Source organism: Dasypus novemcinctus, chromosome 2 (genome assembly GCF_030445035.2).
Source record: "Dasypus novemcinctus isolate mDasNov1 chromosome 2, mDasNov1.1.hap2, whole genome shotgun sequence".
NCBI lineage: Eukaryota > Metazoa > Chordata > Mammalia > Cingulata > Dasypodidae > Dasypus > Dasypus novemcinctus.
The window spans coordinates 164511154-164527118 of record NC_080674.1 but is presented as its reverse complement, the minus strand read 5'-3'; the positions used below and the strand labels follow the sequence as shown (position 1 = coordinate 164527118).

The 15965-nt window shown below is 44.4% G+C and overlaps 1 protein-coding gene across 2 annotated transcripts in view; it reads right to left on the bottom strand.

Annotated features, from left to right (window-relative positions):
- Positions 1-15965, bottom strand: part of LARP1 (La ribonucleoprotein 1, translational regulator) — a 55419-nt gene that overhangs the window by 10145 nt on the left and 29309 nt on the right. The window contains exons 3-15 of one of the 2 annotated variants that reach the window (XM_058281174.2): positions 15701-15766; positions 14562-14736; positions 13734-13862; positions 13454-13660; positions 13191-13353; positions 12564-12708; positions 7661-7835; positions 7372-7541; positions 4472-4864; positions 3473-3596; positions 3157-3362; positions 2601-2707; positions 1565-1716 (exon numbers count right to left, since the gene is read on the bottom strand). In XM_058281174.2, the coding sequence (XP_058137157.1) occupies positions 1565-1716; positions 2601-2707; positions 3157-3362; positions 3473-3596; positions 4472-4864; positions 7372-7541; positions 7661-7835; positions 12564-12708; positions 13191-13353; positions 13454-13660; positions 13734-13862; positions 14562-14736; positions 15701-15766 (2212 nt within the window). The remainder of the gene's footprint in view (positions 1-1564; positions 1717-2600; positions 2708-3156; positions 3363-3472; positions 3597-4471; positions 4865-7371; positions 7542-7660; positions 7836-12563; positions 12709-13190; positions 13354-13453; positions 13661-13733; positions 13863-14561; positions 14737-15700; positions 15767-15965) is intronic. The other variant, XM_058281182.2, reaches the window with a different exon arrangement.

The following is a 15965-nucleotide window of genomic DNA, read 5'->3' as shown; positions in this document are numbered from 1 at the left end:
AATTAAATGCAATATGTGATCCTCAACTAGATCTAATAATGGAGAAAAGCCTCAAAAGGGCATTATTGGGAACATACGAAAGAAACTGGAATTTAGACTAAGTTTTATATCAACATTAATTTTCTTAGACTTGATAACTGTAATTAATTATTGTGGTCACATAAGTATATATCCTTGTTCTTAGGAAATGTATATGAAATATTATGTGTTCAAAGAATAGGATGTATACAACCTACAGATGTTAAGAAAATAGGTGACTGAGATTGATTGATGGATAGACAGATGACAGATACATGGACTGACTGATAGAATGATATGGCAGGGAAGCAGACTTGGCCCAATGGATAGGGTGTCCGTCTACCACATGGGAGTCCGCGGTTCAAACCCCGGGCCTCCTTGACCTGTGAAGAGCTGGTCCATGCACAGTGCTGATGCGCGCAAGGAGTGCCGTGCCACGTAGGGGTGTCCCTGCGTAGGGGAGCCCTAAAAGCAAGGAGTGCGCCCCATAAGGAGAGCCGCCCAGCACAAAAGAAAGTTCAGCCTGCCCAGGAATGGCACCGCACACACTGAGAGCTGACACTGCAAGATGACGCAACAAAAAGAAACACAGATTCCCGTGCAACTGACAACAGAAGCGGACAAAAGAACACGCAGTGAATGGACACAGAGAACAGACAACTGGGGTGGGGGGAGGGAAGGGGAGAGAAATAAAAATAAATTTAAAATAATGATATGGCAAATGTGGCCAAATGTTAAAATTGGTGTTCTCTATATGGGTTTTGTATTAATTTCCCAAATGTTCACACACACATGCAATGAAAAAAAGGGAAGTAAGGTCCGTAAACCAAGAACTTAGCAACCATGTTTTACGGAATGACAGAGTGGGATGAGTTAATAATAATAATGTATGTACACTGAGTTTTAAGATTGGTTTTGCATATCTTAACAGCCAAGGCAAAAGAAGAATATTTAATTTAAAAACTCATTTTATGATAAAAGGAAACATAGCAGAACATCTGAAGTTCTTTCCTGATATAATCTTTGAGAGCAGGGATAAACAAACTTTCTCTGCAAAGGGCCAGAAAGTAAATATTTTAGACCTTTTGGGCTACACCTATGGTCTCTGTCATATATTCTTCAGAAAATTCCTTAAAAACTTTAAAACTGTTCTTAGCCCAAGGCCATATAAAAACACACCACTGGCCACATTTGGTCCAACGGCCAGTCTCCCAACTGCCTTCTAGAGAATATATGCCTCATGCACACTCTTGTGATGGACAGTGGGCCATACCAGACAAATGGCTGACGTGGCAGTCTTGCCAGGGACACACACACTCAATTGATACTTCTTGTGTAAATAGTGGAAGATCAAGGAATAGGAATATTTCAAAATTATTTCAAAATCCTTCTAAAATTACCTGGCTTGAGTATATTCTTATCTACCAAGTCTAATCCTTCTTGCTATGATGTTAGAGAAGAGAGTCAGCTGCCCACCAGTCCTTGCACTCTGGATGAAGTAGTAATGGCTCCTGAGAGTCAGTTCCTTTCCCCCTGCACTTCTTACCATTAAGGCAGCGCCTACGATACTTGTGGTAGACGTGTTGTGTGAAGCCATTTTCCTTGAGCAGCTCATGAGAAGGATGCTGGAACTTGGGCAGTGACTGAGGGGTACAGCCATAGCTGCCAACAGTAGGTGTCCCTTCTGAGGGGCTGGAGCTGCAGAGGTTATGAGAGATGAGAGAGAGTGTCACAGGGTTCCCCAAAGCAGCTGGCCATAAAGTTAGGAAGGGCCCCACTAGACTCCTCCATCAGCCAAGATCCAGCTCTCATACAGGGCACCAAACAGAGAGGCTCAGGTGTTGTGCTAGACCCTTAACTTATTCAAGGATCTGATTGGCTCTTTTTATCAACCCTAAAAGTGTTTCTACAAAGAAAGTCATTGAGGCCCACAGGAATTAGGAGATATGTCCAGGATCGCAGAGCTATTTTAACCACAGAAACCTTTCCAATGCCAAAACCTGAGCTTTTAAACATTTATCCTGAGTAAACATTTAGCTCTCCTTAATGAGCCATTATGGGTCGATCCATTTCTATTTTTCTCAGAACCAGGCCTATTTTCATTTCAGTCTGTACCAATTCTGCGGGAGTTGAATGCACAGGTCAGTGGTTCCTGAACCTTGTTTAGAAACAGGGAACCCTAGCGTCCAAAAAGAATTCGGACCCTACCATTAAGAATGAGTCAGTGGAGCTGGGGTAGGGCTTAGAAACCAGTGTTGTTTTTTTAAACTACCAGGCTATCCTAAGGCAGGCAGCAGATATCCATGTTTGGAAGGCCATTCACAGATACTCCCTTTCCAAATGAAGTAAAATCTGGTACCATCTGGCTGTGACACCATTTCTTTAGAAAGAAGCCTTCCCTTTCTCAGGCCTTGGACTAAGCTCTCCATAGAACTCATGATTTTTTGAATTTAGATGAGGGCCCCTTTTTGTTCTTTAATTCACAGACCAAAGAGGCTCCTTCTTTGTAGTTCAATCGATTTCACAGCTCTCTCACCCACCACAGCTCAGCATGATCTCTCCACTCCGAGTAACTACAGTACCTGATGGAAGCAGTACGGGGCCTGTGTTCACGAGAATCCATCACCCAGCCCACATGACTCTCTAAAGGCGGATTTGAGCTGTGTCTTGTCTTCCTTTTCCGAGGCATCTGCAAAAGTCAATCCAAGATTTGTTACTATTCACACCTCCTACAACTCTAAGAAGCACCAAACCCTTCTAGGACCAAGGTCCCATCAGATGTACATGGAACCCACAATCCACAAAGCATTTTGTTATCTATTCTCTCAATGGATTTTCACAGCTGTGAGCTAGGAACTGATATGTCTATCTCACAGATTAGGAAGTCTGAAGCTTTGGGATTGATTTGCCCAAGGTCTCCCCCTGGTGAGTACCTTGGCCCCATCATAGCTATACAGGCCACCATGTTTATACACAACCTATTTTGCAGCTTTAGTCACTGAATCCCAGGTGAAGTCAGAAGATTAAGAACATAGAGCAGGTGGGGAAGTTAGTACTTTCTTGGTTCAGAGAAGGCAAAGCACCAGAATGCAGTGAAATGGGCCTAAGACTCTTAGAAGTCCAGCAGGAGCTCCTCACCTTGGCATCTATTGTCCGTCCTTCCTTCACCACCGGGTAAAACCGCGACGTCTGGCTGGAATCTTTGAGCTGTGGTGTCCGGGGAGTCCGGGGAGTCCTGGCATTGCGGTAGTTTGGCGACTCTGGGACAGTGGTTGGTAGAGAGCGGGCAATGGTGGAGGGCTCTGGAGCACCAAATAACTTGTTGGCCAGGGCATCAGTGGGAACTACAGAGAAAAGCAAGGGACAAGCCTGTGACCATACATCCCTGGAAAACCCCAGTTGGAGAGCGCTAGGTTTTTCCACCTGAGCCAGAGTCCTGGTGTCTACCCCTCACCTTGCTGGAACCGGGGTGGCCCAGGAGGAACCTCCTGGTTGGGATCCACAGGGGGCTCAGGGGTCAAAGTGTCAAACTGCTCCCGGCTGATCATGTTGACTTTCTTGAAGTTCTCAACTTCTTGCTGCAAAGATATGAGAAGGATGTGGGAAGATGTCAGTAAGAAGACTGCCTGTTCCAGAATCAAGACTTGCAGGAAGTCAGAGAGGAGAGCTCCCACATCCACATATGTGGAATCCTGGTCTCACAGTTCTCAGATGCCTCATCACCATTCTTCAATCACAGCTACCGTGGCACAAGCGAGCTGAGCCAGAAGAGGTCAGTACTTGCCCCGCCCTCTCTGCAGTAAGACTGACGTCAGTGTGATACTAGCTCCCCAAGAACTCACTGCAGGCTCCCACAGATGTTCCAGTGTATCCCCAAATCTCTTGTTGCCACTGTCTTCTCACACGATAGCTGTGTAATTCTTTCTTTGTTTCCACCAAACACAATGCTACTTATTACACAGGCTCACTAAAGGTCCAAGTACCACCCACCAACAAACATCTCGTCTGTAAAATCCTGGAACAGAAAGAGATGTTCTGACTGTTTCCAGATAGCTGTAGTTTTTAAAAATGCCCTAGCTCCTTAAAGGCTTTTAAACCTTTATATATGCCTAAATATTTAAAGATTTGAAATTACAATTTAACCTTTTTTCTGTTCCCTACAAAAGTGTCTAGCTGACTGCTAGAATCCTAAGTATGGATGCTCAGGTGGAAAAATAATCACTCCTCACACATGCATAATAATTTCCAGCAGTTTGCAAAGTCTTCACACATCTTTTCTCTCTCTCAATATCCTGGCAAAGTGTCTATTACCATCCCCTTTTTATACATGAAAATAATGAGGGGCTCTGGATTGGAAGGAGCTGCCCAAGATCATACAGCTTATCAGCCTTTCTCTTCTCTGTCTACTATAGGCACCCCAGGAACCACACTCACTTCTGTGTCTGAGCCTCACCTTGATCTGGGAATACTCAGGTTCAAACTTCTCAGTCCACAGGTCCTGCTCATAGTAGAAGAGCCCATCATTAATGACCTTGGCCAGCTCAGCGCTCATCTTGGCACGTGAGGTGTGGTTGCCTGTGCGGTCCCCCCCTGGGTGCCGGCGCATGTAAGGTGGTGTCTGGGTAACAATGAGGATCTTGTTGACATCTCGGTCATCAATCTCATAGTCAGAGTCCTCGTCAGACCAGGCAGTGAAGGTGTTCTTCCGCCCATCCATTTGCTCCATTTCCTCATCAAACAGGAAATCCAGTTCCTCTTGCTCATCCTGATCCTTGGATATCAGCTGCTGGGAGGGCAGCTGCTGAGGCAGAGAGGTGGGGTGGAGGAATCTGGGCTCCTCTGACTTCTAAAACAGGGACAGACCAAGTGGAGAGGGAATTACCAGGGGACCTTTGGGCAGGCTCTATAGCTCTCCTATGAGGGGGAGTCCCAGCTCCTCAACAGACTGTCAGAACTGTGGCCCTGGTAACACCAGCCAAGTCATAGGTGTCCTCCTTGAAGTCAGTCTCATGAGGAAAAGATGCTCCTTAGAAGTTCAGGCTCCACTACTCACAGCTCACATCACAGTCATTCATAAGCAATTAAGAAAACAAGCTCTTCATAGGTAGAGACTATGCCCTTATTTACCTTACATCCTACATAGCACTTAACGTGGGACTGGACACATGGCAGAAGTTCAACAGGTTGATTCATCCATTTATCCATCTATCCAACATCTCCTAATAAACTGGAAGCTCCATGAGGCAAGGACCACACACATCTTGCTTTCCATTATATCCTCTCAGTACCTAGATTAGGATCTATGGACAGCAGCTATTCAACTACTTGATGCAAAAAACAAGTACCAACTATTACCAGGCCCTGAATGAAGAACCTACAAACAGAATAATGAACAAGACAATGTTCCTGTACTTAGGGAGCCCACAGATTATTGGGAAAGTCAACCAATAAGCCAATAAGCCAACTGCAATGTGGTATGGCAAGGACTATAAATAGGAGTTGTAGGAACATGTATGTAGGAACACGTATGTAGGGGAGCTTAACCAACGGAGGGCAGCAGGTAATGGATAGGGAAGGATTCCTGGAAGAAGTGTCTACTAAACTGCAATCTAAAGGATAAACACAAGTAAACCAGGTGAGGGAGGGACAAAGCATGTGCTAGGTAGAAAGAACAGTGTGTGAAAAGTCCCAAAGGCAAGAAAGAATAGGGTGCCTTCAGCAAAAAGGAAGTATTTCAGTGTTGACAGACAGAATTTATCTGAGACTTTGGTGAAGAAGGATTTTTTTCTATCTCATAGTATATATATCTAAACAAAATTCCCCACTGTGTAAAAAGCTTCCTACATAAACTTCAACTGATCTTTAACATTCAAGACAGGCCAGATGGGAGTGAGGATGGGGGCTCAAATTCTGGAATGAGGACTAGGCCTGGCTCCTGCCTTTCTAAAACCTTCGCAATCTGCAGGCCTGGGCCTCGCCCACTCACTACCTTTCTCCACGTAACCATGGCCTAATCTCTAGTACACTTTTAGAAGGGCTGCAGCCAGAGCAGATGGGGAAGTTTGGGTATGAACAAGCAGGAAGGAGTTGGGAGAGGTAGTCAGAGTGGTACAATGCAAAAGGAGTTTAGAATTCCAGAGACCCAAAGTTTTAAGTCATCTTTGAGGCCAGACCAGAGAGACCTCCAAGCTCAATAGGAATAGGGTGGGAGTAGGGTATGGATGGAAAATAAATTTGCACTTGGAAAAGGAAGCAGTAATTTACTTTAAGAATAAAACAAATCTCTAATAGCAGACTCAATCTACCCTAATTATTGTGTTATATGTTCACATATACTTCTAAAGCAGTCTCACCCCTCCTTCCCTTCATTTTTAAGATGGGAAAACTGAGGTTTAAGATAGTAAACTAGCTTTCCCAAGGTCACCAGCAAATCAGTGGCAGAAGACCTGTGTTCCATCTATACCACATCCAGGTCATACATCTGTTGTGTCTCTCTTCTCTCTCCTGAGAGCCAGGGCCCAAGGAACTTTTCACAGGACAAAGTGAAGATAACTCAGGGGAAAGGTACTTATAAGTGCAGCCTCAGGGACTGAGGTGTGGCGAAAGATTTGCTTAAGTGTCAAGAAACCTGGGATGGGGAAGCAGACTTGGCCCAGTGGTTAGGGCATCTGTCTACCACATGGGAGGTCTGCGGTTCAAACCCCAGGCTCCTTGACCTGTGTGGAGCTGGTCCATGCGCAGTGCTGATGCACACAAGGAGTGCCCTGCCACGCAGGGGTGCCCCCACATAGGGGAGCCTCATGCGTAAGGAGTGTGCCCTATAAGGAGAGCCGCCCAGTGCGAAAGAAAAGTGCAGTCTGCCCAGGAATGGCGCCGCACACACGGAAAGCTGACACAGCAAGATGACACAAGAAAAAGAAACACAGATTCCCGTGCTGCTGACAACAACAGAAGTGGACAAAGAAGAACACGCAGCAAATAGACACAGAGAACAGACAACTTCGGGGGAGGGGGGGAAGGAAAGGGAGAGAAATAAATAAATCTTAAAAAAAAGAAAAGAAAAGAAACCTGGGATGCTGTTGCTGGAGGCTGCATGCTCTTTTCCTGTGAAAAATGGCACTCAAGAACTCACATGGCTAGGGCACAGCCTGAAGGATGGGTCTGTAGGAAATGGAAGATAGTCCATACCAACTTTCCCGCAGTTGCCAGAGACCTCATCTGTAATTGTGACGCAAACCTCCTGGCATACCCACTAGCCCCTCAGAGGCCAGAGCTCTGTGCCTATATGGGATCACCACCAAAGGCTCTATTCAAGGATCCTAGAACCCAGAATGAGAGGCAGGCCACACCCACCTTGGGCCGGGCTGGGGAGGGTCGAGGCCTCTTCTTCACTTCAATCCAGTTTTCGGAATCCAGGTCAGGCAGGCTTGCAGATAGACCCTTGGGCAGTGTCTTTAGGTTGCTGACCTCCTCTGTTTTGGTTGGCACTGGGGTGACTGCACGTGGAGAGCCAGGTGCCGACTCTGAAGGGTGGAAAGGTGTGGTTCTGATCCCTTCAGCCCTCCTCCTGAGGCCAGCCCTGAGGATTGCTGGCTAGAGGATATGGGCAATGGTGAGGCAGCATGCGCCAGCAGGTACCCACCTGTCTCCTTCTGGTAGTGTTGGCGGGGCACAAACTCAGGGCAATTGAGAAGCTGGGAGAAATCAGTCTGAGAATAATCCACTATTGGGGGACCAGGAAGAGGCCACTTCTCAGGCTCCTCCCTCCTGCGAACTTTTTCATCAACGATCTCTACCACCTTGCTGTCCTTTAGGGCCTGCAGGGGAGAGGGAAAGGTGAGAGAGTGAAGAGGGAGGACTGTGGCAAACTGCAATCTTAGCAACAGGGAAAACTGGGCACCCCATGAGTCCAGGTATGAGTCCAGTGCTGGCAAAGGTATGTAAGAAAACTGGTACCATATTCCATGACTGATGGACAGGGCAGCTGTTCATACTTGTAGGAGGGTACCAACATGAGCACATACCTACCCTGTGACCCAGCAATTGTACTTCTAGTAATCTGCCCTAGAGAAATACTTGAATAACAATAGTATAAGATTTGGACAAAGGGCTACCAACATCACAGCAACACAGTTGGTAAAAGGAAAAAACAAAAATGCCAAAAAAACAACTGGAAACTCTCTAAATTGCCACTACAAGGCAATTTAAATAATGTATGGCATAGTCATTCAATGGAACACTACTTAGCCACTATACGGCTTTACATGTGCTGAGGTAGAAAGGTACATAAAACATAGTATGAAGTGAAAAGAATCAAGTATAGCTTAGTGTATTTAAGATCCTTTCGTGTCAGTATTTTTGAATAAATACATACAAATACACACAGATACACAATCTTGCTAGGATTCACAGATTGTTATGTTTATCTCTGGTAAATAGGAAGGGGAATGGAGAGTAAAGTTTTGAAAAAAATACCTTCCTATACAGTTTCAATTTTTTTCAACCTATGCATTTCTTACTTTTATTTATTTTTTTTAAATTCTTAAAAATCTTTTTAAGTAAAAGAGGCAAAATTTTCAACATTTGGCAAAAATATTCTGTTTGTGAGGTTGTGGGGAGAGGAGCGCTCTCTTATATTGATGGTGAGAATGCAAAAGGTACATGCCCTAAGAAAGGAATTTAGCAATTATCTAGCAAAACTTTATATGCATTTACCCTTAAACCCAGGCAACCCACTTATAGAAATCTACACTAAAGATATACTGGCAAGAAGTGGTGCTCTGTTGTGGTCCCTAGGGGAGCAGCGACAGTCTCCCAGGTACAGTGGTGGGGACCGGGAGGGAGTGAGGGTTCAACAGTGAGCCCCTGATGCTAATGACTATGCTTGTGAGCTGATAAACCCAAAATAAGAACAAGGCCTAGAACAACTTTGTGCCTGGGAATTTCCTCCTGTCAGCCTTCATGTTACTCAAATGTGGCCAGTCTCGAAGCCAAACTCAGCATGTAAATGCAATGCCTTCCCCCCAGCGTGGGACAGGACACCCGGGGATGAGCCTCCCTGGCAACGAGGGACCACTATCAACTACCAACTGATGATGCAACTGGAAAATGACCTTATACGGAAGGTTCAATGCGGATCAGCAGAATATCCATGTCTACATAAAATACCATGACTTTAAAATGCTGTTTGACCTAAAGTAAGGGGGAAATGGAAAGGAGAAATGAGTTTATATGGCTACGAGTTTCTAAAAAAGAGTCTGGAGGCTGGCAGAAGGTTTGCCCCCATGCACAACTGAGCAGAGTCAGAGAGACAGATAAAGCAGATACAACCCCCAGATATTGGTTCCTTTGAGGGCTAAAGAGACCCACGGGAGTTATGGTCATGGCCGATGGGGTTAACTACCAGGGCAGATGGCCCCTCTTTGGAAATGGTGTTTATGTGTGATGAATCTGGACTCAGATGGGATCTCCCTTCATAAGACTTACATGCCAATGTGCTGGAGGTGCAGTTAATGTTGGGGTTTAAGATATATTTAGGGGATTTGAATCTCTGGACTGACAATGTGATAGCCAGATCCTGAGCCTCAACAGACTCCAGCACCTACAATCTGATTTATTGGACTTACCACACTCAGCTAAGATGGAGTTGAAGAAGGACAACCACCACACCATGGAGCCTAGAGTGATTACAACTGAAAATGGGAGGATTGCATCCAGCATCCAGGTGGAATCTGACCCTCCTCTTGACATAGAGGTGCAATGGACACAACCAATCCAGTGTCCACATAGAAGAGGTGGCATTGGAATGGGAAAAGTGGACATAGTGGACGAAGGGTATGGGGAAAGGCAGGAAGAGATGAGAGGTGGAGGCGTCTTTGGGACATGGAGCTGCCCTGGATGGTACTTCAGAGGCAATCACCGGACATTGTAAATCCTCACAGGGCCCACTGGATGGAATGGAGGAGAGTATGGGCTATGATGTGAACCAATGTATATGAGGTGCAGAGGTGCCCAAAGATGTACTTACAAAATCCAATGGATGTGTCATGATGATGGGAACGAGTGTTGTTGGGGGGGGGAGAGGGGGGGGTGGGGGGATGGGGTTGAATGGGACCTCACATATATATTTTTAATGTAATATTATTACAAAGTCAATAAAAAATAAAAAAATTAAAAAAAAAAAAAGATATACTGGCAAGAATAGGAAAAGATATATACACAAGGCTATTATTCATTACAACAGTAATGCAGTTCATGTATTAGTAAAAGACTGGAAATTTTAAAAAAACACCCATCAATAGAGGACTAGTTGATGGTATAGATATAAGAGTGTCCTTCTGTGAACTAGAATGGATGTACATCACTATTGCAGGGTGGTGGGACTGTGGAGAAGCATATAATTAAAGTAACATATGGACTATAGTTAACAGTAATACTGTAATATCCTTGTATCAATGCCAAAGATGTAGTGTTAACAATAGGAGGGTATGGGAAAAATATGCCAAATGTATGCTATGGACCATAGTGGTAACAGTCTGATGCTATTATCTCATAATCTGTAACAAATATTCTACAACGGCGAGGTGTGTTGATGAAGGGGTGTTGTATGGGAATTCTATGGGATTGTTTTGTAAAGTTCACAACTTCTGCAATAAAAATATATTTTAAAAAAACAAACAAAATACCTCCCCAAAGGGGGAAGGAAAAAAATGGTTACCTACAGGATGAGAAAAGAACAGGGAGAAATGACAGAATTATGTTAGACTTCTCTGAATATACCATGTTGACTTTGGAACCACATAAATGTTTTACATAAATGTAAAATAAATCAGAACAGTAGGGGGAAAAGAAATCCATAAAATTTGAGAGCAAGATGAAACTAATGAATGTAACTAAAAATTGAATTAAAGGCTTAACCAAGCAAAGATTATTACAAATGACTTGAAAAAGTCATTTGACTATATATATAAATTTGAAAAAATTGTTTCCAGTGTATATACTGTAGAATAAAACAACAATTACATTGATGTCTTTAGGAATTAGGATTTTTGGCATGTGAGAAAGGAATAGGTACAAATAAAAGATCCTTGAGGTTAAGTAAAGACCTTGTAGTCATGAATTTTAATTGAAAATAGTATAATTTCATGATGTGTTTTACCTTAAAAAGAAAAAAGAAAAAGACCAGCCAAGTAACAATAAGCATCCCTATCGCTGACACTAAGGTTGTCTAAGTACTATAAATACCATTTCTGAAAAAAAGGAACTAGAGTTCCTTGAAAATTAAAAAAAAATTAAAATTAAAAAGGCCAATCCCAGATCTGGGGCAGGAAATGTAGAAAATGAACTGGTGTCCCACTGGTCAAAGATGGGACAATTTGGCCCAGCACTAACTATAATGCACTGAAATACAATGTTTGAAATATATGCTTGAATCCATGAGTTTGTAATGATACTAAAACAAGAAATAAACCAAAATCCTCATAAATCCTCATTGGTCACCTCTGAAGGTTACAAGAGATTCAACTTATAATTCTGAAAACTGGTTACAAAGGTAAAGATCAACCATTTATTGTGCCTATTCTATATCAACTATACACCTCTGTACCTCTTGTAATCGAATCGTTGATGTGGTAGCTTCTCTTTAAAGAGGTATTCCAGCTAACAAATGAAGACAGATTGGTAGAACTAAAATATTACCATTTGGCAACCCCTTATGAAACAACAGGCAATGATCATCAATGGCAACATATATCACAAAGAGAGAGCAAATGTTACATGCCACCTGGAATGAACACAGCATTATCTATAAAGCACCCTCAACAAGGTGGGAAAAAACAGAAAACCTCAATCTGATCAGGACTCTAGATCTAACTATTAATATACAAAAAATTTACAAAGTGCAGAAAAACATGTTAAATGATACCAGTGTGTCCTGTAGGTTATTCTGCAGGACAAACAATTCAGTTTATTCAAATAGTAAATTATAAGGAACAAGAAAAAGGGAGGAGGAATTTAATAAGAATAAATATGTGAGCCTTTTTGGATCCGGATTTTGTCAAACACACAAAAATATATTTTGAAAAAATATATTTCAAATTGGGGTAAATTTGAAAAGTGATTGGGTATTTGATGACATAAAAGAACTTAACATTTTTTGGTGTGATAATATTGTGGTTACATTTTTAAATAAGCCTATCTTCAAGATGACCTGAAACATTTGTGGATGGAATATTAGGCTGAGATTTTCTTCAAAGTAATATGGGAGGGGAAGCAGATGGATATATAGATGAAAGAAGAGGTGACAATTACTGAGGCAAGGTGATGGACACACTCATTAAACTATTCCGTCTACTTCTGTAAATGTCTGAAATTTTCCCTAATAAAAGAAAAGAAAAAGAGAGAGGGCGGCTAGCCAAGCCTCAACACTTCAGCAGACATAATCAGATGGGGACGCTTCCAGGATTTTCAGTCATGGCCCAAACTCGAGCTCTGTAATAAGGACCTTTCCTTTCCCCTTTGCCCCAACCCTGGGGAGGGAAACATACCGCAAAGATAAGTGAAATGTCGGTTGTGAGGGCCTGTACTCGGTGGAAAGAAGCAATAAGGGTGATGGGAAGGAAACCATCAGCATCCATTTTTCGTCGCAGGAAGAAGTCTCGTTCTAAATTGTCCACGCTGAAGTAGTATTCACTAAGTGGTGGAGAGAAGAAGTATCACTGAGAGATTCCTGTGCCATTTACGAATGTGCCTTCCTTGCTCTACTGTATACTCTGGTGACCTCCAGCTACTTCACACAGCCTCTCACCTATCTGATCCCATTGCACCAACAGCCTTAAGGACTGAAAAGAAATTATGCTATCCTTTCAAGGCCCCCGTCTTTGGATCAAATTATTCCCTTTGAACTTTTAAACTTTCTTTCTATGCCCAACACTGGTACCTCTGGGTGGTAGATTCTGGGCATTTATCCTCCCTTTTTGCTATGGGTAATTTCTAATTTTCTTAAGGTAAATATAGTGTTATTTCCGTAATAAACAATAACTTTATAAAAAATTAGCTTAAAGAATAAGAGAAAAGTTATTTTTCCCAGCTCCAGCCAGGGCAACAATCGCTGCTAGCACCAGAACCCAATTCTCCACCTCTCTCTCCAGGAAGAAGGCTCCCTGCCCACTCACATCTGACGCTTGATGTAGTCTTTGAGCAACTCCTGGTCCACGCTGTAAAGTTCGGTGCTGCTGACATTGTCAAAGTAGTAGGTGATGTTATTCATATACTTGGGGGTGCGAGGCCCCTCTGCAGCATCAAATTTTCGATACCCAAACTGGTAGTCAAAATGGGCTATAGGGAAAACAAGTGCCATAAGGGAGAGGAGATGCCTGACTGCCGCCCCTACCGCACCCCCCTTGGACAACCCGGAGCCCAAAAGGGCCTCACGTACTTCGAGTGCCACCCCGGCCGCGTCCCCGGCCGCGACCACGCCCCCGTCCACGGCCACGGAAGGAAGCCCGCGCCCCACCAGCCCCATCACTCTTCACACTCGATGTCTCATCCTGGTCGTGCCAGGCAGGCTCCGATTTGGTCTCTGGTTGCCAGGCTGGGGTGGGGGAGGACACAGGCACGGGCACATAGGTGGCAGGCTCAGACCCTATGGGAAGAGGGGGCACTGGGTCAGACCTGAGTGACCCCAGGTCAGGCCCTCCGTAGTGGGTGGTGCATACCTTTGATCTCTGTGCGGTTGGCAGGTATGTGTCGGGGCTCTGGGGGACGAGCAGGACGTGGGATCAGTTTATCCCTGGATGCTTCAGGCTTCATGTCTATTTGCAATGGAACCCACTTGTGTTTGTTCCCTGGGGAACAGCATGGGCATGTGAGAAAGGCTTGAGGGAGAGGCCCCTAACAGCCACTCTTACCCATATCCCCTTCCCCCTGCCCTGTGTGTGGGGCCCAAATCACAATCTGGTGATCTTGGGCAAATTCCTTCCCCCCACTAGAAATTTTTAAAATGTCTTGCTGCCTGGAATGAGAGGAAACCATCTTAGATGATAAAGATTCAAGGCACAGCAACAAGATAAAAGAAATTAAAGAGTTGCCATACGAGGCCTGGCCTATTTATGACAAGTGGTTCAGTGAGAGAAACAAGATTCTATCTTGTTTAAACCACTGTGACTTTGGATCTCTGTTGGAACAGGTGAACGCATATCCTAACCTTTTCTGCAGGGGTTTGAGAACTCTTATCTTTAAACAAAACCTTACATGGGACACTCATACATGAAAACAACAGCAAAGAATACTCTGAAGCAAAGACCTTACGTGTCTTATTCACTGCTACAGACCTATTGCTGAGAACAGGGCTTACCAAATGCTTGTTAAATGAAGGAATGGATGGATGGATGGTTGAAGTGCAGATTGCTGGTCCAATTCTACACCAATCAGCCTCCCACTGGCTATTCAGGGGTGCCTGAAATTCTCCCACCAGCCCCCGGAGTTCTGACACTTCAGTCCTGTCCTGCCACCTTCTCCCAAGTCCTGCACTCCAATTCACTCACCTTTCTTCTTCTGCCCCCCTCGCTGGCAGTCCTCGTCCCCATTCTTCTCTTCCCCTGATTCGTCTGACTTGGTTTTCGGGCTCTCCTTACTATCGCTCCCCTCTCCTTTCTCCTGTTCCTTCATGTCCTTCTTGGGTGGCAGCTTACGGGCAGGCTGAGACTTGTGGGACTGCGGCTGCAGCAAGAAGTAAAGTAAGAGGAGGTCGAGCCTCTTATGATGGGAGGGAGCAAGCACCCTGTTACTAAAAGGACAAGACAGGAGCTGTAGCATGCAATGAGAGATTGGACCAGATGCATTCTAAGGTCCCATAATTTTATTGGAAACCTTGTCACACAGGCCAGGAAGTAGGAGAAGAGAACCTGTCTCTTCCATTTCTCCAAGTATAGAGACAACCCTCAGGACAAAGGGGATGAGGCCCAGAGGAGCCAAATGTTTACTCCCTACAAAAGAACCATGCCATCTAGGTAGAGTCTGTGGAATGGAAGAGATGCTGGCTCTTAGCCTGTCCACTCCAAGCCTACCTGTGAACTGAAGGTGGCCATAGCCAACAAGGGACCTAGGCTACCAGCCCAAAATAAAAGCAATAGCAGGGAGAAGATAGACCAGGAGTCTGTCTTCTGTTGGGACCCAGGAAAGCTCTTCTTGCTCCTCCTAGGCAAGTAAGGAATAAGCTTTCCCCAGATATATGGCCTCCTGCCCTAACGACCATTCTCCTGTTTTGCCCAGAAGCTATCAAGTGCAGTAATGGAGAAGGAGGCTTTGGAATAATACAACACACACACCTGACTGCTAATCCCCACTTAACCATCTATTCTCTATGCAATCAAGGTCTAGTTATTAACTTCTCTAAGCCTCAGTGGCCTCATCTATTAAAATGGGGATTGTAAAAGGACCTATTTCAGAGTTGCTGTGAGGGTTAAATGAGATGATGAATAGAAAGCACTTGGCAGTCCCTGACACACAACAAGGGCCAAATTATGACACTTCTTAGCTATTTTAATGCTGCCCATATTGTTTCCACCCCTCCTCTTAAAAAGCTGAGAAAAGGTAAGACCCAAGGCTCTGGAAGGTTGAGAGGGCTCCAAATGTGTGTGTGTTGGTAGAGTTTAAATCTGCCCATCCATATTCACAGACTCACCTGTACACTCTTGTGAGCTATTTCTCCAGGTGTGGGCCAGTTGATTGCATCTCCAAAGTCACCAACCTGCAAGGCAAATTCCATGAGGGACCCAGGAATTACATTGACTCTGCTCTTCAGCTCCTTACTCAAAATCCAGCTCCACTGAGAGACCAGAGGTGAAATCAGTCTATCCAGAAGAACATTCTACACTGGAAACCCACAAGGGGCACCTCTGCTATTCAGAGGATCAGCACTACCTGGGAGCCCAGAGGCACTGATGAGA